A 23448-nucleotide genomic window follows, 5' to 3' on the forward strand; every position below is an offset into this window, starting at 1 on the left:
GCGTGGTTGTTGGTGCCAGACGGGCCGGTCTGAGTATTTCACAATCTGCTCAGTTACTGGGATTTTCACGCACAACCATTTCTATGGTTTACAAAGAATGGTGTGCAAAGGGAAAAACATCCAGTATGCGGCAGTCCTGTGGGCAAAAATGCCTTGTTGATGCTAGAGGTCAGAGGAGAATGGGCCGACTGCTTCAAGCTGATAGAAGAGCAACTTTGACTGAAATAACCACTCGTTACAACCGAGGTATGCAGCAAAGCATTTGTGAAGCCACAACACGCACAACCTTGAGGCGGATGGGCTACAACAGCAGAAGACCCCACCGGGTACCACTCATCTCCACTACAAATAGGAAAAAGAGGCTACAATTTGCATGAGCTCACCAAAATTGGACAGTTGAAGACTGGAAAAATGTTGCCTGGTCTGATGAGTCTCGATTTCTGTTGAGACATTCAAATGGTAGAGTCAGAATTTGGTGTAAACAGAATGAGAACATGGATCCATCATGCCTTGTTACCACTGTGCAGGCTGGTGGTGGTGGTGTAAAGGTGTGGGGGATGTTTTCTTGGCACACTTTAGGCCCCTTAGTGCCAATTGGGCATCGTTTAAATGCCACGGCCTACCTGAGCATTGTTTCTGACCATGTCCATCCCTTTATGACCACCATGTACCCATCCTCTGATGGCTACTTCCAGCAGGATAATGCACCATTTCACAAAGCTCGAATCATTTCAAATTGGTTTCTTGAACATGACAATGAGTTCACTGTACTACAATGGCCCCCACAGTCACCAGATCTCAACCCAATAGAGCATCTTTGGGATGTGGTGGAACGGGAGCTTCGTGCCCTGGATGTGCATCCCACAAATCTCCATCAACTGCAAGATGCTATCCTATCAATATGGGCCAACATTTCTAAAGAATGCTTTCAGCACCTTGTTGAATCAATGCCACGTAGTAATAAGGCAGTTCTGAAGGCGAAAGGGGGTCAAACACCGTATTAGTATGGTGTTCCTAATAATCCTTTAGGTGAGTGTATAAACATAATGTAGAGATTCTTTAAAAATAAACTCTTTAAATGCCTTAGGTCACGGTTAGTCTGTATGCAATAAAAAAATAAACATTTGATTGTTTCCAATTTTTTGTACTGGGTTGTATGGTGAATTTTGAACATTCACATTAATTTATAAATTTCCGAAATACTACAATGAAAAATAATCGTTTTGCTTTAAAAGTGACGATCGATGTTATTGTGAAAATGACTAGAAGATGCATTTTCCATTCCTAATTTATTCTAGCTACGCACCCGAGAAACGTTGGGGGACTGGCCAACACGTGCCATGTAGCCAATCACGAGCGACTGCGAGCAGCACTTATTGTAATGCTGTTTCACGTGTTACGGATTTGCCAATAGGAGCTGCAGGAGATGGTCCCGGAATCATTTTCACCATTTACTGGCCAGGCTTAAAATCCGAGCAGGTACGGAGGAGCCGATGTGTCTGCTGGTCTGGGAAGTGACATGGAGTGACTTCGCTTATACTGTAACTACCGCAAGATAAAAGGCATCATTCCCGTCCAAAAAAACTGGCATCATGGTCGTCAATTCTGTGCATTGGTTCCGGAAAGGGCTGAGGCTTCACGATAATCCGGCTTTACAGGAAGCTTTGAACGGTGCAGATACTGTGCGGTGTGTTTATATACTGGATCCATGGTTTGCGGGTTCTGCCAACGTTGGTATCAACAGATGCAGGTCAGTGATGTGAATCACGTTTCAGATACATAGTGCTTGCTTCTGCAGTGTGTGCGTGTGCATTGGCCACCATCACGTTCCTTTCTTGCTACAAATTCTGTCGGCTCGATGGCTGGCTAACATGCCCTGTCAGTGTCCCAATCCTGAATAAGGTTTTTAGCTGAACATTCTCATTTACCTAATAACTAAGCAGATCCATATATTTCTTTACTTTCTTATTGATTTTGATAATGTTCATGACAATTTGCATTGTAATTTGTAACATTGAAGGAAATAGTAAATACTGAAATTTGTTTCTGATGGACTTGAATGTCTTATTTCATTGCACTTAATTATTATTATTATTATTATTATTTATTTTATTTTTATTTTATTATTATTCGTTTTCTTTCTGTCCTGCATCAGTTATGTAGTATTATTTTTGCGTTTTGCACCTCATTAGCTTGTTATCCTCCTAGCGAACACGCCCACCCGGTGACTTGCATTTTATGCAACTACATCAAACTTAAGTATTCAGTTTCACTCACATGATTTTACTATCCATATACAGTACAGTAGTTGCACCTGACCCTGCTTTAGCTCTTGTTTTAAGTTTTTAAAATGTGTATAATCTATTTTTTATATTATTATTTTTGGAGCCGTTAATATTCAACCGAGCAACTTAATTGTTTTGGTGTCCAGACAATTGTTGATAAAAAGCTCGTATTTTCACCAAATAAAAATAATATAGGGGTTAATTAATATCTGATGTAATCAGATGTTTTGGATGAGGCTAATTCTTCCTGTCTTTAGATGTTAACCCATACTGCACCCATATGAGCAAATGTCAGATTAACATGCATAAACTATTTTCACCTTGCAGGTTTTTACTTGAATCTCTGGAGGACTTAGATACAAGCCTGCGAAAGTTGAATTCAAGGCTCTTTGTGGTTCGTGGGCAACCTGCTGATGTATTTCCACGTTTGTTCAAGGTCAGTAAAAATCTGCTGAATATTTAGCTTCAGTTGTAGTTTTTTTTTTTTTTTTTTTTTTTAACTTCTCATAGGTGTGTTGTTCTGTAAGTCTTCCGGTTGAACAATTTCTATGTGCTATTGATATAGCAAACACATACAGTGAAATAAAACCACTGAATTCCTGAACTACTAAACCAGAGGTTTATTTAATCATTGCTGTAAATCAGACCTCGGTTTTAGCAGGTGTAATGATGCTCTTGGATTTTGGAGCTTGTCTAATGCGTACATTTCAGTCTTCCTTACTGTTCTGCTGAAAGTATATGCACATGTACTAGTGGTGTAGAGGATGCCACTCATACACTTATAGAATATTACTGTAATGAATTTGGTTTAGATTGACTCACTGTAGAAACATAGCAAATATTTAAAAAATGAAGTTTCGTTAAACTTTTTTTGTTGGTAAGTACATGGTAAAACACTTGGTATATTAGCAAGAGCTAGCATCCCAGTTTCAGTCTTAACTGTGGCCTGGAAAGAACTGGTATTTTCTAATGTTTTACATGCTTTCGCTCCTTTACCTTTGTCATTGAGCCAATGCTGTGCCCTCATTTTCCCCTTTGTGCCATGGTAACCTCTCTATGGTATGACGTCTCTCTCTCATCCATCTTTAGGAGTGGAATGTCACCCGTCTGACCTTTGAATATGACTCTGAACCATATGGAAAAGAGCGGGATGCTATGATTATTAAAATGGCAAAAGAGTTCGGAATAGAGACTGTTGTGAGGAACTCGCATACACTGTATAACCTGGACAAGTAAGAAGGTTTCACACTATTTCCAGCTAAGAAATGCTAAATATATCCAAACCCTGTGGATTAAATATGTATTGCCTGTGTCAGATCTTGATCTCATACAATTGAATAAAATTTAGCTTGCTTGTTGTGATCAGATTACATTAGGAAATGCTGAAATGATTAATGTTCTCGATAAATCGTACTGTTCATCAAACAGCATTATAATGACTAGCAAACATGTTTGCATTCATTAATATTAGAAGCAAAACGTCGTCCACTCCACACTGACAAAATGCAGCTAAACACTAGAGCTAATAGGAATACAGTGTTCAGAAAACTTGGCAGCAGGTTATTCTGCATACTGTTTCAAGACAATCAGTGTATTTAATTATTATCCTAAAATCAAAAGTGGTAAAACTCACTAAAGTGGAACCCAGTTTGAATAAGTTGTTTTGGATTTTTTTTCATGTGACATATTTGAAGTTGTGTGGAAGAATAAGGTAGTATTTACCAAGTCATGCTTTGAATTATTGTTCGGGATTTAGTGCCTTGCAAACTTGTCATGCTGTGTCTGAAATGTGCACAGTCTGGGAGGTGCATAAATATGGTGAGAGCTTAATATGCATTCCTAGGTTTGACCCAAAGTAAATAGCCCTGTTACAGACTCTGCTGGGACAGAATCTCGCTTGTCTTGGAAAATGTGCCACACAAAGTGCTGCCATCTAGTGGTAGTCTGGGGGAGCCCATCACACTACAAAACATGTGCAGCCAGGTGGGAGGAGAAATGGTCTCAGTCACCACTACAGACACGTGTGCTTAGACATTCTGCAGCAGGCACATGGCCGCCTCATGACATGACGAGAACTGGCAGGAAATGATCTAACCGTTGGAGTAAATCAGTCCCTGATTATAGATGCTGTTGTGTAAGCTTCAGCCGTTGATCTCTGTGTTGTGGGCAGGATTAGGAGCAGTCCTTAAGGCATGTCCTTACATTTTCTAGAATATACTACTGAATTTCTAAATGCTTTCTTGTTTATCTGCATTCCTCTAACTTGTAGTAAAATTACAGCAATAGCCTGAGACTGGTTTTAGTACTATCTGTCAACTGGATTGAGTATTACAAATATTGTATGAATTGTATTTTACATCTAAAAATGTGCATCAAAGTACAGTGTTGCACGAGTCCATTTTCAAATGTTTTTAGGCTAATTAAAAAGCAGCTGTTGTCGTTCCTTGCGTCGTATTACTTTCCTTAACACCTACATTAGAAATTTCTCCTTATTTTTCCTTTTCACAGGCTGCTTCCAATTAAAACATTAAAATGTTTTCTTGTTTTATTGTTGTGCAGAATTATTGAACTGAACAACAACAGCCCTCCCCTCACCTTCAAACGGTTCCAGGCGATTGTTAACCGTCTGGAGCTGCCCAAGAAACCCCTGCCGACCGTAACTCGGCAGCAGATGGACAGCTGTTGGACAGATGTGTTGGTCAACCATGACGAGCGGTTTGGGGTTCCCTCCCTGGAGGAGTTAGGTGAGGAATCAGTGTTAATCTCTTTATCCACCATGTGAGTTATCTATAGCACACAGTACCACTACAATCCTTGATTTATTTTTGGCACCCTATAGAAACTCTGCAAAATGATCACACCTAACAATACTACTTTCTTGTACCTGAAGTACCAGCTGAGCTACTACTATTCAGATCATATATTAATATAAGAAGTGAATATCTGTGGCTAATTTAAATTAGTTTTTAATGTCCTGTTCACTGTGGTCTTTAGTTGAGAGGCACAGAGGTTAGGGCCTGACTCCTTTCACATACTGTACACGTCAGGTATTCTCACTACCTCAGTGGTGACACATGAAAGAACAGGCACAGATCTGATGAACCTAATTACCTTAAGACAAGTCGCACAAAGTGCTCTAGGGGCAACAGACACATTTCTTGACCTCGCACTCTGATGCCAAGCTTCTCTGTCACCTGTGTTTGTGCGTGTGGTACGCAAAGTGCTGCCATCTAGTGGTAGTCTGTGGGAGCTCACCATGCTACAAAACGTGCAGCCAGATGAGACAAACACGTGTGCTAGACATTCTGCAGCAGGCTTTGTGTGTGTGTGTGTGTGTGTGTGTGTGTGTGTGTGTGTGCGTGCGTGCGTGTATATACTTATGTAAATAATGAATTGTATGAAAAATAACTAATTAATCAGTTTTTTGTTATTAATCATGATATAATTAAAATTTACATCAAAACTTACAGCCATGGATATTTATACAATCAATCCCTAAATGAATGTAGAATTAAGACAAAGGGTTTTATAATTATATATTAGGTATAATGGGTCATTCTCACAAACTCATAACTGGAACATTTTCTTTCGTTTTCTTTAATTGTACAACTTTTATTGTGTAAACCAGGGACTCTCAAACTTTTTGTTTTAAGGTCCACATCAGATTTTTGTCATAGGTCCAGAACAATTTCTGTATCAAAACAACATTTCATGAAATTTACTGAATTAACAATGACTTTCAATCTGGACAATATTTGTCATTTATGGGAACTTAATGTAAAGACTGGTTTAACAGTCTTAATTGTTTCGACTTTCTGTCATGGGGGGCGGGAATTATGATGAGTTATGTGTTTGCGGAAATTTTGGTGGTTCTACATTGTATTCTTGTACTTCAAACCACTTTAAACCTTTTTACGCTAACCATTTTGATTCATAAGGTACATTACCAGCTGGGTCCAGATGAACTAGTGGTTTGGACCCCTGGTTTTAATGGCCAATTTTTGCTTCTGGTGTAGTGAATCAGTGTCATATTACCTTTTTTTGTAGCAAACAACAGAAATATTTTAACAAATCTGCAGTCGTGGCCAAACGTCTTGAGAATGACATAAGTATTGGTTTTCAAAGTTTTGTTGCTTCAGTGTTTGTAGATCATTTTTTTAAGATGTATCATGGTAAACTGAAGTATAATTACATGCATTTCATAAGTGAAAAAAGGCTTTTATTGACAATTGCATTAAGTTTATGCAGAGTCAATATTTGCAGCGTTGGCCCTTATTTTTCCAAAACCTCTTCAATTGGCCCTGGCATACTGTCAATCAACTTCTGTGCTGAATCATGACTGATGGCAGCCCAATCTTACATAATCAATTCTTGGAATTTGTCAGAATTTGTGGGTTTTTGTTTGTCCACCCGCCTTTTGAGGATTGACCACAAGTTCTGAATGGAGTTAAAGACTGGGGAGTTTCCAAAATGTCAATGTTCTGTTCCCTGAGCCACTTAGTTATCACTTTTGCCTTATGGCACGGTGCTCCATCATGCTGGAAAAGGCATTGTTGGTCACCAAACTGTTCTTGGATGGTTGAGAGAAGTTTCTCTCAGAGGATGTTTTGGTATCATTCTTTATTCATGGCTGTGTTCTTAGGCAAAATCGTGAGTGAGACCACTCCCTTGGGTAAGAAGCAACCCCCCATGTGAATGGTCTCAGGATGCTTTACTGGCATGGCACAGGACTGATGGTAGCGCTCACCTTTTCTTCTCCAGATAATCTTTTTTCTGGATGCCCCAAACAATCGAAAAGGGGATTGATCAGAGAAAACGACTTTACCCCAGTCCTCAGCAGTCCAATCCCTGTACCTTTTGCAGAATATCAGTCTGTCCTTGATGTTTTTCTTGGAGAGAAGAGGCTTCTTTGCTGTCCTTCTTGACACCAGGCCATCCTCCAAAAATCTTCGCCTCACTGTCCATGCAGATGCACTCACATCTGCCTGCTGCCATTCCTGAGCAAGCTCTGCACTGGTGGTTCCCGAATCACGCAGCGGAATCAACTTTAGGAGACGGTCCTGGCTCTTGCTGGACTTTCTTGGGCGCCCTAATGCCTTCACAACAATTGCACCTCTCTCCTTGAAGTCCTTGATGATCCGATAAATTGTTGATGTAGGTGCAATCTTCCTAACAGCAATATCCTTGCCTGTGAAGCCCTTTTTGTGCAAAGCAATGATACCTGCACATGTTTCCTTGCAGGTAACCATGGTTAACAGATCGAGGAAGAACAATGATTTCAAGCACCACCCTCCTTTTAAAGCACCCAGTTTACTATTCTAACTCTATCAGCATGACAGAGTGACATCTCCAGCCTTGTCCTCATCAACACTCTCTCCTGTTTTAACGAGAGAATCACTGAAATGATGTCAGCAGGTCCTTTTGTGGCAGGGCTGAAATACAGTGGAAATGTTTTTTTTGGGATTAAGTTCATTGTCATGGCAAAGAGGGACTTTGCAATTAATTGCAACTCATTTGATTACTCTTCATAACATTCTGGAGTATATGCAAATTCCCATCATAAAAACTGAGGCAGCAGACTTTGTGAAAATTAATATATGTGTCATTCTCAAAGCTTTTGGCCATGGCTGTAGAGCTAGAGTCACAGTAATTGGGGGGGGGGGGAGCAATACAAAAGCATACAACTTTATCATATATAGTGATTGTTTGTTGTAGGTTATATGCAACATACTTGAAAGTTTTAAAAACACTTCATCTGGTATTGTGTGTGTGTGTTTTTTTTTTTTTTTTGCTACCTATGTGGAGAAAATTAGTTAAACTGATCGAATCAGAGCAATAAATGACATTTTAATATACCGAAAAAGTTTGGGTAATGTCAGTTGCTTCATGCAAGAAAAAACAGCCTACAGTATTTCGTTGTAACTTTTCTTCAAAATTCTCAAGTTAGTGAGGAAAAACCCGCATTTTAATATGCGATTAAAAATTAAATTAACTTAAACATGTACACATTATGCATTTCCAACAAATATATTACTTGCAAATAATACATTATGACCTCCCATATTGACCTCCCATATTTCTTAAGATCGAAGTAGTGAGGACTTATTATTTGATAGGCGAAAGTATGCATCTCCATTCAGACAAACACAACAACACTGGGAAAAAAACAATGACATTCTGAAAAAGCTGCTAATTGATGCGATTTAAATCTTCAGTTGACAGGAGCTGGTATTTAGGGGATACAATGAGAGTGAAAGCTCTGATAGTAAAGGGAACTATAGATTTTTGGTTTTGTTGTGTCTGTCTTACAATGTAATGTACAGCAGAACAGTAATGTTAAAATAATTCCAACTACCTAATTCATAAACTACCTGATATACGTATACGTAAATGGTAACTGAATGACTATTAAATGTTGTTCATTCCTTGCAATGAAGAATTAGATGACCATAATGCCTCATTTCTGCCACAGAACTGGTTGAAACTTTGAACAATTACCAGGTCAGGCAGAATAAGACCAATTTGGATTGGGAGACATGTTTTATTACAAAGAGTGAATTAATCTGAGAGCTCAAAATAGTAAATTAAAAGCAAAAACAAAACAAGTAATTTATTTGCAGATTTTAGGGATTACATGACCATAATTTCAGTACTGCACGATTTAACACATTGCTTAAAATAAAACTGTCCAGGGCCCCCTATATACTACTTGTGAATCGGTAATAATTCTTATTGTCATCGAAAATATTAGTCTTAGTGCAAATAAGAAATAAACAGAATATAAAGAGACATATTAAAAAAAGAATAATGTAACACTTTAAGACATGGACATAAAGTCATTCACATAGAAATACACGTAACCACCTAATTGGTGGGGAAATATTCTGCAAATTGGCACATAGGTGGAACCTGCAATATATGAATAGGTGTAGTTTTGGAGTCACATGTCACAATTAGGACTCTGAGCATTCAGGTAAAAACAATTCACATTTCCAGTTCTAGTATTTCTAGAAATTGTACCGGATGGTGAGTGTGTGAGGAGTACAGATCAGACAGGCAGAGAATTCCAACAGCCCTCCCCCCTTTCTAGTATCACTTTGCATTAAAAAAAAAAAAAAAAAAAAAAAACCCTGGCCCTAAACCTACAAGCACTACCAATGGTACCTTTGACCCCATAACACGAACCTCACGAGAATTCACTTGCCTCTGTTGTTTTTCAGGGTTTAAGACACAGAGACTGAGCCCTGCAGTGTGGAAGGGTGGTGAAATGGAAGCTCTGGACAGGCTTAAAAAGCATTTGGACAGAAAGGTGCATAGCCATGTGTGTCTCTGTTTGTGTGCATTGCATTGTGGGTATTACACCAGAAAATATTTATTTACTTTAACCACATTAAGCTTCAACTGATTTTTTAATTTTTTTTTTTAAAGTAATATTGTCATTAAAATGGCAACTGGGAAGCCCCGATGATGTTAAAAATGCAAATATATATGTCAGAGCCTCTATAGTTCTTGGGAGGCACCTCTTATGGGGTTTTTGGCACAGCTCAGTGGCTTCTCAAGCTGTGCATTAAGCCAGTCCTGCAGGCTGAGGAGCGTTGGTGAGAACACGCTTCTTACCACCTTATACAAACGGACCAGTGTAACTTACCAAAATAAAAACCACTTAAATTCCACCACTTCACCTGATTCAATCCATGGATTAAGTCTGTTTTTCCCCCTTTTGGTTGTTCAGGCTTGGGTGGCAAATTTTGAAAGGCCCCAGATCAATGTTTGTTCCCTCATCGCCAGTCCTACTGGTTTGAGTCCTTACCTACGGTTTGGCTGCTTGTCATCTCGACTGTTCTATTACGAACTACGGGACCTCTATTTGAAGGTAATAATGACTTTCATTATGTAGATCAGATTCTCAAATGTTACTATATGTAATGGCCTCACCTCCCCCAGTGGAGTGCAGCATCGAGTGTTTCCAAGAGGGATGCTAACAGAATATTCCTTTCCCTCCCCTCAAGGTACGCAAGCACCCTAATCCACCGCTCTCGCTCTTTGGTCAGCTGCTTTGGAGGGAATTCTTCTATACGGCAGCTACCAACAACCAAAACTTTGACCGGATGGAGGGGAACCCCATCTGCGTGCAGATACCATGGGACCATGACCCCGAGTCCCTCGCTAAGTGGGCTGAGGGCCGCACGGGCTTCCCCTGGATCGACGCCATCATGACGCAGCTGCGGCAGGAGGGCTGGATTCACCCGCTGGCTCGGCATGCCGTCGCCTGCTTCCTCACACGGGGAGACCTGTGGCTCAGCTGGGAGAGCGGAATGAGAGTACGGCCATGAGAATTTCTCACCGATGTTCTGTTGGTTAATGGTATTGTCTCCCAGACTAAAGGTTACTGGATCAAGTCCTAGGAGTGCTGTGTTGTACCTTTTGAGAATGGGGCTTGTCCTGAAGTTCAGATGATTAGATTCATGATTATATAATGCAAACAGTAGTAGCTGCTGACTATGCGAGGAGATCCCTCTCAGCTAGCTATTTCAGGATGTCTGTCAGTGTTGGGGTTCAGTATCTTGGATCTTCTTTACTTTATTGGGTACAGGGGAAATTTATAAGCACTAATGGGTGTCTGTTGGTAGATAATAAGCAGGAAAACATCTATCTGACCATATAGTCTGTAAGTGCAACTCATCTGTAATTGGAGGTTAATGGTTAAGGTTAGGCTTAGGATAATGGCTCACAGAAAGTTCTCCAAGATTGCTTGTTGACCAGAAAGAAATATGTAAATATAAGGTGACTATGGCCTACATAGGTCTGTAGTGTTTCCCAAAGTTACTCTGTTGAACAGAGGGTCTGATGACGATCTTCATTGTTCTGGAGATGTGCAGAAACATAAATGAGAGGAAGCGGTAGCTGATGACCTTCTCTGCAGCTTTGGCAAAATGTTGTATTTTGCTCTTGGGGTGCAGTGTCAGGACCAGAGAAGGGTATGATGATGCACTTATAGAATTTCACCAGAATGCGTTTAGTACAAGGTGCTGTTTTCAGAAGTAAACTGTTATTTTCACCAGTTTTATGGTGCTTCTGAGGTTGTTTGGCATGTGGCCATTATTTCAAGGATAAATATAAAGGCTATAATCCAGAAACAGCCTGAAGGTGCAGTCTTTAATGTACCTTTTAGATCAGATGCCTTAGCCATTCTTATTCTTAGCTGCACGCTTTACATTTATATATTCAGTTGTAGCCAAATGCTTTGCTGTTTAAAGCAGTGTTTCCCAACCCAGTCCTCGAGGAACCCCGGACAGTCCACGTTTTTGCTCCCTCCTAGCTCTCAGCCAATCAGGAACACCGAATACCTGGTACAGGTACTAGGAGCTGAGAGGGAGCAAAAACGTGGACTGTCCAGGGTTCCTCGAGGACTGTGTTGGGAAACACTGGCTTAAAGGAACAGGCCACTCAGTGTATGTGCCCATGTCACAGGAAACCAAGGTTATTTATAGTTATGAGTTCCACCAATCTCTCATTTTCCACAAAAAGGTACAATTGGTATGATACCAGTGGTGAATTCTGAATTGCATTACTTGTCAGCCCAGTGTTTTATATTTCTTTTTTTGTTTATGGGAAACCCAGCTCCTGGATTTGTTTTCTTTAAGAGAACAGTTTTTTCCACTAGTTGTGTGGTTCTGTTGTTTGCCTGAACATGAGATACTTTTATACTCAAATATAGAGGTATTTCTTATATAGGAATCAAACATTCTGAAACTTTGAGTGTTGGAGGAGAAGTGACTTGCTTGTTGATCTCAGTACAAAATAAAATTAATGAAAATGTTGATGTTTTCAAAATGTTACCTGTTTATCATTGCAAGAGTTTAGTGTAAGTTGCATTGTCCATCAGTAGTAATGTCTCAGTGCCCTTTACATATTCTCCACACAGTATGTGCAAGCACTCGAGCTAGAAGCTTTTTTCTGCCCCAGGTATTTGAGGAGCTGCTTCTGGATGCAGACTGGAGTATTAATGCGGGAAGCTGGATGTGGCTGTCCTGCAGTGGCTTCTTCCAGCAGTTCTTCCACTGTTACTGCCCTGTAGGCTTTGGAAGAAGAACAGATCCCAGTGGAGAGTACATCAGGTATTAACAGAACCACTTAGTGGAAGCAAAACAATATAAAATGCAAAAAAATAGAATTGATTACATTTTGAGTAAGTGATGGCTAAAAAAATGGGGGGTAGTTACAAATGTTTGATCCTGTTAGCGTGGTAACTCCGAAAGTATTTGACAGATCTTTTGTTGTAAGGTTGATGATCTGGACTTGATCAAATTCTGAGAAAAATCACACCAACATTGAAGCAATGGCACTTAGTAACAGCGAAGAAAAGGATGAGATTACTGGAGGCTTATTTTTGTGAATAGGATCGATCCATTTATTTTATATGCAATTTACCCTATTTGATCATTGATGGGTCTCATTAACTCTTCATAAAAACATTAAATGGCTGTCAAACCACAACTAAAAATGTACACTTGATCAGATCCAAAACACAGCCATCTGCCATCTAAACTTATTCCGTGGATCTTTTTGAAATTTCCCAGGAACATTGTACAGGTCAGTGATTCTAAAACTGTGGGGCGTAAGATGATTTTTTTGAATATTCTATAAAAAAGTTTACGCTTTTTTTTTCCCCCACTAACCTCCCCGGTGGCCAGTTGGCAAAATGTATCATGGAGAATTCAGTGAAATTTATTGTAGGAAACTTCAATCGACTTCAATTCAATTCACTTTTTCTTTGGAGACGTAGGGAGGATGAGCTAATTTAGTAAATTTCCTCATAGTGTACCTCAGCCACATAAATAACAGCATTTATTTGAGGCAGACTTGTGTTATATGCAGGCCTTCATTCATAAATACCCCTGTTATTGCATTACGCTGTTAATACAAATTCTACATATGAATGAATCATGTGCCACAATTGTATCAGTTTGGACCCTGTAAAACATACCAACTACATTTATTGTATATTGTATATCACTGTATTCTCTTAAGTAGTATAACTGCAGATTACAGTATTGCAAGCTGGACTGCTGCTGATGACTTTTTCTATGGATTAATTTATCCACTGTTTTACTGATTGGTCGATTAATCTAACTGATTAATTTTCTTCCAGAAACTCAAATTGACACTTTAACTTAAGTTCATTTTATTTTGACAACAACAAACTGTATGTCATTGCAGGGCTTTAGATAACGGATGCTGGCTTTTCAGCACTACTGTATATGGACATTATTTTGCCCATAATTCAATTAGCAGATTGGTAGTATGCCCAAAATATTAATGAGATGCGTATTGTGATGCCCAAAAGTTAGTAATCTGTTTAAATTTGACACATCCTTCTCCTTATTAAATTTGATTAGTGGAGCATGCCACATGCTATTGTTTTGGTAAGTCATGGAAGCGTTTAAAGAGGAGATGTGGTTTGACTAGGCAGAAACACATTGGTGGTGTGGTGGTACTCTTTGCAGATTAAAGTCTTAACTTCAACGCCATGTAATTCATACATATGATCAAGTATGTGTGTAGTGTGACCAGTCATGTACTGAAGTTTACTGTAAATACACCCGGGTGTCGCAACATAAAAACAAAACATTTCATGAGTTACTCCTAATAGTAACATTCATAGACATTCCTAAGCCTCTGTGCTTGTGATTGGAAGGTCGCCAGTTTGAGCCCAGCCTCGTCAGAATAGTCATGTCTGTGGGTCCTTGAGCAAGGCCCATAGCCCCCTGCTCCATGGGCACCACTGCAGGTAACTGCCCTTTGCTGCCAAGCTCGCTTTCACCTATACATGTGTCTGTGTCATGGAGCACAAGATGGGGTAGCCGAAAAGAGGATTTCCTCAAAAGGGATCAGTAAAGGGTTGTGTTTTTTGTTTTTTTTGGGGGTTTTTTTGCAGCGATTACGTGGGAAGCTGAATTTTCTACCACAAAATGTCTGATGGACTGGATTCAATAATGGTCTTACGACCTTATTTAAACTTTGCAGAGGCACTGAATGTGTGCCAACCTGGAACTGATTAAAATGTGAGACAGATCACCACAAACTTAAAAGTGATGCCATGGAAAAAGATTAAAATATTAAAGTGCTAAACAAATACATTAGAAAAATTCAACAGCAATGTCTCTTACCGAACATCATCACAAGATAAGATAATCAACAGACTTTGTAGTGAGCAGTATAATGTAGGAACTATTGTATACTCTTCTACCGAACTCCACAAACCAATCGTATCATTGCGCAGACGATAGTGGCAGGGTTCTCATGCTCATTTCTATGTGGAGCTGCAAGCTTTTAGTGCGTTAAAGTGTTGTTGAACAGTTGCAAATCTGCGTGTTTGCATTTTTGCTTTGCGGCTGAATTGTATTTTTGTGCTTCTTTGCAGGAGGTATATACCAAAGCTGAAGAACTATCCGAATAGGTACATCTATGAGCCCTGGAATGCCCCAGAGACAGTGCAGAAAGCAGCTGACTGCGTGGTGGGCAAGGACTACCCCAAGCCTATGATAAACCATGCTGAGAGCAGCCGCCTCAACATAGAACGGATGAAGCAGGTCTACCAGCAGCTCTCACGCTACAAGGGACTCAGTAAGTGGTAACAGAAGCCATATTACCCTCTGACATTTACGTTAAAATACCTGTAGGATTTGGCTACTTTTTTAGTAGGACACATCTAGGAACATCAAAGTTGCTGCTGGAAGTTGTGTCCAGTGAGTAGGGAATACTGTTCCCTCTAGACCAAATGAAGGTCCAGCATATAACAGCTGAAGGCTGTGTTCTTCAGATGAGATGTTGCACCAAGGTCCTCTAGCAGTTAATAAATAAATTTGACTTCATTGTTAAATGGGTGTGGGAATCTAGTGCCCATTCACTCCTACTCAGATCTAATAAAAATTAAGGCCATCAAATCATTCTTTTGTGTGATGATTAGTATTCCACTCAATTATTTGAGAAGCCGGATTTTCTAGCACAAAATGTCTGCTGGATACATATGGTTTTGGTACCGGTCCTCAGCTGCTGCAGATACTTTGCTTGTTAGGATGATAACTCAAAAAGCATTATATGGACTTTTCACAGTCATTGTATCGGAGAGGAACTACAGTAAAGCTGGTGAAATTTTGAAGTCTCCCCAAAATTGAGTAATGAGTTTTGATACTTGATTCTGATTTACACATTTCCAGTTGATGCACCCAGTATGTTCCATAAATTGTACAGGTTGGCAAGTGTGGGATAAGTATGGATTAGATGGACAGCATGATGCAGTTGTCCAGGGAATACAATGCTGTCATTCCAACAACCGACCATTCTAGTTGAATAGTTTTGTGGTCATCCTTTTGAGTATCCCTGTAACAAGTCATTTTACATCATGTTTGGTTAGTAACTTTGAGGGTAATTAACTATAGACCAGGGAAGGGGTGGGTGATCTGATAATTTTATATTGTGATTGACATTGAAGACATCCATGATCTACTTTTTATGCAAATCATAGAGATTATGATCTTCTATGTCCTCCTACTAATATATCCAATCTTCACATAAAACTTTGACCTCCAGTAATAACGTGTCACTAGCTTATCCATACAAAACCTCTTCATGAGCCATGCCAATAGCTCACGTTGAATTGTTTTTCAAATGCGTCATGCAGGAAAGAGACCCTGTGGTAGAGACACATGATATCATTTGGTGAATCAGCACAGCAGTCTATTAGGAAGTCAGTTTATTTGTTTGTGAACATAGCACACATCCAAGGTGTAACTACCCGATCTGTACCACCTGTCACTGCAGGATCTGAATCAACTCTGTATGCGAGTCTTGCATGCACTGCACAATCTGAGTCAACCATGGTAGTTTTCGAGTATTAATCTATAAAGGACTTTAGACCATCTGCCAAAGCTGCACCCTTACCAATTCTAGAAAGTTAAGGCCCATCTCATGTACTTGCGTGAATTTTCATAAAATGGTTGATTATCTTTAATCCTCTATATTGATACTGGCAAAGCCTCTTGCAGGAACCGGGCACATACTTTTTTTGTGTTTTGATTGCTTTTAGTTTAGTTGATTTTTTAGTTGGTTTTTAGTTGTTTTTGTATTTGGTTTGCACCACTCATGCATGCCGCTACTCACATCCACAGTCGACTCAGATCCTGTAGTGACACCACCTGCCCACTTGTGACCATGCACATCTGTGAGCTTACATAGCATTTCACAGCGTGCGTGCAGCACATAATATTTTCTGGCACCGTCCCATGCGTTCAACCTTTATATAAGGTTGATTCTAATATGACGTGATTGACTTGCATAATGCCATTATGTAGAAACAGGTCTTTATTAAGATGGAAAGCTAAAGAGGTAGGTGTTTGATTAGCAGAACAGCTTGGTTCCATTATGGCTGCAGTCAAATTGAAGTGCTTCAGTAGCTAATCAGGAACAGTGTGCCCCAGTTTGGGGGAAAAAAATGAATGTGACCTCCCCCCCCCCTAAATTTCATCCTTCTGTGAACAGTAGAATTTGTCATTTTGGGAGAGTAGCTTGTTAGATTCATATTGTGCTTGGAAGCTGATTCAACTTGAAGCTTGCTTATTACCCAGCCTTTCCATGGCAAAAACTTACATAACATGTAGTGAAGTAATGGACATGTTCATCCATTGAAAATGTGATTATATTCAAGGAGCTGTGGCCCACAGTTATGAAAGCTTAGTTCACCCAGGCAGACCATGTCAGATTCAGCGGTGATGTATGAACCTCGTTAGTGTTGAACATCATTCAGTCAGGACTGGATGGAATTGTAGGCTGTAAGTGATAACATGATGTTTTAAGTTTGTTTTTCATCCATCCATTTTCAGTACCCGCTTGTCTTATGCAGGGTCGCAGGAGTCCAGAACCTATCCTAGAGGCTATGGGTACAAGGGCAGGGATTCTATTAAAATATAACTTATCTGTGTTTTCAAGATGACAGTCTTTTTTATATTGCGGCATTCCCTTATCATGCTAATAATGTGCTTTATATCCATAAATTAAGTTTTATCGAAACACTTTTTGATTAATGTAGGGGCAGGAGCCTTTGACTTTGTTGCCCTATGAATACGTTTCTTGTTGCTGAAGTCCATCCCTTCGTTCTTCCAGGCTTGCTGGCCACTGTTCCTACTATTCAAGAGGAGGTAGAACCACCAGCGATGGAGGACTCGGGTGCCCACAGCAGCAATGGTATAACTGGTCTGTCCTGTCTGGATTATGTGCTGGGATGACGCTCCTGGATGGAGAATAAAGAAGTCGATTAGCCTTTAGCTAGTACCTCTTATCCCTATTCTAATTAAATACAGGAAAAGTAAATGATTTTGAATGGAGGGCATGTAAATTAACTAGAAGTTCTTCATTATTAATGATGTATTCAGTTAAATTCAGAACAGTATTTTAAAATAAATTTTAATAATGATGATGATTATAGTGCACCTTAGAGTACAATATTAGTTTCTATTATGTACTCCATCAGAACGGGGACAAGATGCTGTCCAAATGGATAAATATTGAATTATTTGCGGTCATCATTGAAAATGCTGATGGCAAACACATTTGGTTGATTGGGTTTAACAGGGCTGGTTCTAATGGGTTTTCCGTCACAGACGTGTGTCCTGCTCAGCCTAGCAGAAAGGCTTTGCTGAGGAAGAGGGAGAGGCCAGCAGAGATGCAGAGAGCAGCTGCATGCACACAGCCCAAGGTGCAGCGCATCAGCTCGGCAGAAGGGAGTGCAGATGATCAGCAGTAGCAGTATGTACCACTGGAACTGGCTTATGCTTCATATGAACTACACAGGCTCTTAAGCTGCATTGGTGCTTCCAACACTGCAGATAAGGACTCCCTGTGTCTGGCTGAGTCCCTAAATACTCTGAATAACTATGAGTAATTGAACATATTTTTACTATTTCTGATCTTTCTTCTCAGGAATATTTTACAACTTACAAGTTCAGCTTCCCTGCGGCTAGTGGCAGTCTGTGGTGTGACGTATGTGCTATGTGTCCCAGATGGCGCTGGCCGGACCTGGAGTGCAGCCTTCTGACGTGAGGCACGCAGGGTCTGCCTGATGTTCTCCTGCCCTGTGCTGCCCTCCTGTGCTCCCTGAGGTGTGAAAATGCTTCTTGACAGCAGCAGTCCTAAAAACGAATGCAAATCAACAGCACAAAGATCAGCATAAAAGTAACGTGGTGGTCGAGAATCTGACTACAAGGTTACAGAAGATGCTCATGCCTGCCATTTCTGAATGTCTCTTGCATTTACAAAATGTTTGAGTAGTGCGGCGGTACTTATTTGTGGGTTTTTCCCGCTTTCTCTGTTATCCATGTGGTTTGGATTGTCTTTAACATAGCATGGCATTCCATTAAGCAATAAATCCAGAACACTCCAGTTTCCTAAATCAAAATTCAGTCTCTGCTGTTTGTATTGACTGTGCTGCCATCACATAATAGTTTAGTTTAGGCATAAAAATATTTCTCTGTATAATCTGTACTTATGGCATACAAAGAAGTATGAGAAAACACACATTGATCTGCATTTTTTTAATGATCTAAAGTCTAAATTGTGTTAGATGCATAGACTTACATAAATGTAATTTAGTATTATTTAATCATGTGAAAAGTAAACAAGAAGTCATTTTTCAGCTTTGTAAGTGTCATATTGTTGTAGTCAATGAGGAGCTGTATATTACATCTGTGATCCTAAAAACAAGAGAGGACCACTACATTAGGTTTTTTGAGGAGGGGAATAGCTACATTTGGAAAATGTTTTTAATTATGTTTAGACTATGTGTAGCTGCTAAGTCATTAGAAAATGCCACAAGATGCTCATTCCAAGGAAAGACTTTTAATCCTGATTTAAGTCTGATTTCATTTTACTCTTGTAGTGTTATAAAAAATAACATTTATTTGATTTCTGAATTGATCAAAAGTTATAGTCACTTCTGTTTATAGCCCAGTTTAACATCACAAATGTCTAGCTGGCACTAGAGAATGTATGTGAGAAATTATTATGTTTCACTCAACCAAAAAAAATGCACAAAAATCCAGTAATATACACATAAAGTATTTATAGTTTGTGTCAGTGGTATTCAGACAAAATAATCTCCCTCTAACCTTTTTAACCACCGTAATCAAAAGGCACCACCTTCCTCAGATGCCAGGGTAAGTCTGTCAGACAAAGCATTATCTGCTGGATCATCAAAGATCTCATTTCCAGGCAAACTGAGATACAGGGCCTTATTTGCACATCTTTTCTGATCTGGAAGTGAGGACTGGTGAAACATTGACAAAAATAACACAGATTTGTCTGGAAATAATACTGGAGATGCATTTAACTTCCAAGCAAAGTTTAAAATTACTGTATGTTTAGTAAACTGTACATGAATTTCTGCATGGGCATGTACACCAGTATTAATTGAACCCTGTTCTTCTGGATCCGGCACAACTGGGTTAAATTTACATTATTTTAACAAGCATATTTGCCTAGATGTTTCAGAACATTTCTGGGGTTGTGGGGGTTGCACCATGCTCTTCATCAATGATCATGTGCGTTTTGGGATGCAGAATGTGAGTCACCCACGAGAGGCAGACATGCTTCTTCCACTTAAGTGCTGCATTGCATTTTCACAAAATACAAAACATATTAACTTAATTGAGGTGCTGCTAACTATAATATGAAGCCTCTTTGTTCCTACAAAACTCAACACAGGCCTAGAAACACCACGAGCAGCAATTATGAACAGACATCCCTAACAAGTAAGGCCCATGCTTCATGAAATCTTTAAGAATGCTATATCCACAAAATTATATTTCTAAAAATATGATTTTTAATCCATGAGGGCTTTTATGCTCTTGTGAAATGTATTGTAAATCTGTTTTACATTATTTGTAAAGTATAATTTTCTTTTTCTTAAATTGAGCTTCTGTAACTATAATGTGCCTCTCTTATCTACAGTATGTTCTTATCTATGTTAAATGTCAGGTGAGCTAGTAAAACAATATTTGTCAGGTTCCAGTAGCTGCAATTTTCAAGCAATACCACCGGGAGGCTCAATAGATTGTTTGGAAATCAATTCTGTGTAATTAAGCAAAAAAAAAGCACAAAAAAGATTACACCTGAAAATGGGTCAAGCTCTCAGGTCACCATACACTGCAATGATAATGATAATGAGCTCTGTGCTGGTAATCACATTTTAACCATACTTAAAATGTAATGTAATCTTTAAACCAGAACTTTCACAAACCTCCTGTCAGGGTTTTGTAGATGTAAAAGATGCTACATTTACACATATCTTGAAGCCGCATGATCTACATCAGTGTGTCTCCTTCACTGTATGGCTTTGAGATGTTTGAAATAACAGCCATGATACTGCTGCTAACGGTGAGTCTACAGCACCACATCTCCAGGGTTGTGGGGTTCAACCTAGTCCCCAGCTGTGTGTGTCCATAAAAACTTATGAAATAAAGAGTTCCAGTTTTAAGCTGGAGCCTATCCCATAATGCACCAGGCTGGGGAATACCCTGGACATGATTCTAGTCCACCACAGCATGCACTATATTTACAGTCAATTTAGAGACACTGGATCATCTAACCATGTTTTGAGATAGTATGAGACACACACAGAAACAGCATGCAAACTCCACACACACAGCTGGGGACTAGGTTCAACCCTACTACCCTAGAGGTGTGAGACCACCATGTTAGTCCGGTAGTGAAGATGTCAAATATGGATATGAAAATGATGCTGCCAGCTCCAGCTGCAAAGTGAAGTAGTTATGCTCTATTATACATGCCACTCTGACAAGGCTCATAACCTTAGAACACAGTAAATGGTGTCATGCTGAAGACACCAAAACATTACATCCTGTAAGGTGTGTTGCCTGCAACGGAGCCCTTTGCTGGATGACTTGTGCAGGTTGGAGATGGTTCCATACCACACGTCAGTGGGATATGAATTAATGATGATGTTGCTGTGCGGTATGTACATGTAGGTACATTCCAACCCTGGAAATAAGCATTTAATTATCGAAGTTATCAATATTTAGAAATATTCAACATTTATTTTATGCGTACGTCCAAATATGTACAAACGTGTAATGATGTCAATTACACGTTAAATAAGCGTAGTTAATTTGCAGAACACCGAGGTTCACTGCAGACTAAGCTCATGAATTTCATACGAACGTTTTTATGATCTATACAAGTATATCTTTAAATATGAAAACAATATCGGTGCTGAAGTGAAATGAATGAAGTCAAACGCACAACTGCTTTTCTATTACTAGGGGTAATCAGGGACGCGCCCCCGCTTGCTGGTCGTTTCGTGATACAGTACATCCATCCAGCCGCCCGCACCCCGCCCCAGTCACACACAGGCTCCCAGCCCATATCGCAACATCGCAGTATTAGCTTACTGCTGTCTCAGAGGTAACGCATGCATGGATGAATAAGGGTGCAAATGGCGGATAGAGACAAACGCACACCGGCATCACCTGGATCTCCCTTCAGTGGCTTGCACATTGTATCTCCTCCCCATTTCAAGTAAGCGGCTTTCTCTGGAGCATTTATTCACTGTCGCCGGGTGCGGAAAGATTACAGCTGGAAAGGGATCAAGCGCTCAGGTTGTAAGCGTGCGCTGCGATGCTAAATGCTTGTTGATATCACTGAGATCAGCAGCCTACGGCTTTTATTCAGCCCCTTCATTGCAAACGAGATTAATTAAGAAAACACAATAATACCCTAAGTGGTGGAACGAATCCATTGAGAAACATTGTTTGTTTGTTGACATCTTTTCTGTCATATGTAAATTGAAGGGCGTAGCCTGGCCCGATCGCTTAGGTGGAGACGGTGAATAGCATTAGCCCACTGAAACAATATAATTTCATTAATAGTCGCATGTTGAAATAAATATTAACTAGACGTAAGAATAAGATTCAATACAAGGTTACTGAAATTATATATTGTGTTTTGATATAAAGTGAAATTTGATACGCATGCTACATATTCAGGTACCTGAATCTGTTACTATAATTGTACCTTTGAGTTTTAAAAGACGTTGGGACAACATATTTGAAGCAAACGTTTAAATGGTTTAAATACCTTGCGGGTACCGAGATACGGTGTATTGAATTAATAGTGGTTGGAAAACTTTCATACTGTATTGATACATCTAAAGAGAAATCAAATGCTCCGTGGCACTGGTCAGCTTACAGAAAATATCCGCATTCATTTCATAGCTTATTGCATCAAAACTGTCATAACCAGGTCTGCATTGTGGGTCATGCTTTAAGGAAAACAGACACCCTCTCTATAAAAACAAGGTGTTTGCCTTTATTAACACTGCTACAGACAGCTAACAACTGACACATCACGGTCACTCAGCTTAACCACTACACAACCACACCAAACCAAAAACACTACATTACAGCACAATGTTACAGCACTTACAATTTGCAACATACTCAAATACATACATTAATTTATTGATGATATTACAACTTAAATGCTGCACAAGGCATGCTAGTATGTAAATGATTATGTCTCTACTGCCCAGCCCATGGCGTCACACTGGACCCACCTAAGGGGTCAGTCGTCCCCAGTGACCACAAAGTCCCACAAATGCTACAGAGACTGGTGTTCTCACTATGGCCGGCACACTGCATTCCCCGTTGCAGGGGGGTCCGGCCAGGGGCAGTACAGTGCCAGACAGTTCCTATGCAGCACCTCAGCCTTAGGTCGCTCAGGCAGCCACAAGTAATAAACGACAACGGAGAGGCACTGGAGGACCTCCCCCTCCAGTTTCCAGTGATTGTCCATCTTGGGCGACCTCCCCTTTTTGCGAATAAGGCAGTACACTTAAACTGGGTCCCTGTTGCCAAAGTCCTGCCCGCGGCAGTGTGTGTAGTAAGCATCTTGCTGCAGAGTTGGCTTGTGTATGCCTCTTAGATGCCACCTGAGGCACCATAGGTGCAGATGAAGGGGAGTGGTGCAGTTCTTCACAATACCCAACCAATTGCACAACTGCAGACCTCGCCAGATACCTGCACCTCACCCATGCAGTTTCACCTCTAGTCATTGTGCAGCTCCTCCTGCACACTGAAACATCAGGAAAAAC

General features: G+C 40.0%; 2 protein-coding genes and 1 long non-coding RNA gene across 3 annotated transcripts in view; 2 read left to right on the top strand and 1 right to left on the bottom strand.

The window, feature by feature from the left end:
- Positions 1-1415: 1415 nt before the first annotated feature.
- cry2 (cryptochrome circadian regulator 2) lies at positions 1416-18973 on the top strand. The gene is made up of 12 exons (XM_023806163.1): positions 1416-1750; positions 2613-2721; positions 3375-3517; positions 4845-5029; positions 9506-9594; positions 10018-10158; positions 10295-10606; positions 12252-12403; positions 14710-14912; positions 17448-17528; positions 17945-18089; positions 18344-18973. Exons 1-11 carry the CDS (start codon positions 1593-1595, stop codon positions 18085-18087), a joined length of 1716 nt encoding a protein of 571 aa, XP_023661931.1. The 5' UTR covers positions 1416-1592; the 3' UTR covers positions 18088-18089; positions 18344-18973.
- On the bottom strand, positions 15245-22367 carry LOC111840870 (uncharacterized). The gene is made up of 5 exons (XR_002837534.2): positions 22347-22367; positions 22073-22199; positions 21827-21932; positions 18282-18472; positions 15245-17574 (listed from the first exon to the last, which is right to left on the bottom strand). It is a non-coding gene; the product is annotated as an uncharacterized lncRNA (long non-coding RNA).
- Positions 21722-23448, top strand: part of mapk8ip1a (mitogen-activated protein kinase 8 interacting protein 1a) — a 43102-nt gene continuing 41375 nt past the window's right edge. Inside the window, exon 1 of the mRNA XM_023806145.2 lies at positions 21722-21875. Within this exon, the coding sequence (XP_023661913.1) occupies positions 21793-21875 (83 nt within the window). The 5' untranslated portion in view covers positions 21722-21792. The remainder of the gene's footprint in view (positions 21876-23448) is intronic.

This window comes from Paramormyrops kingsleyae, chromosome 11 (assembly GCF_048594095.1).
Source record: "Paramormyrops kingsleyae isolate MSU_618 chromosome 11, PKINGS_0.4, whole genome shotgun sequence".
NCBI classification, from domain to species: domain Eukaryota; kingdom Metazoa; phylum Chordata; class Actinopteri; order Osteoglossiformes; family Mormyridae; genus Paramormyrops; species Paramormyrops kingsleyae.

Bases quoted from the DNA above. Each gene is read 5' to 3' on its own strand.
- cry2 (XM_023806163.1), top strand. From the start codon at position 1,593: ATGGTCGTCAATTCTGTGCATTGGTTCCGGAAAGGGCTGAGGCTTCAC. The intron at 5,030-9,505 runs GTGAGGAATCAG...GTTGTTTTTCAG, and splicing joins TCCCTCCCTGGAGGAGTTAG to GGTTTAAGACACAGAGACTG. The intron at 17,529-17,944 runs GTATAACTGGTC...TTTCCGTCACAG, and splicing joins GGGTGCCCACAGCAGCAATG to ACGTGTGTCCTGCTCAGCCT.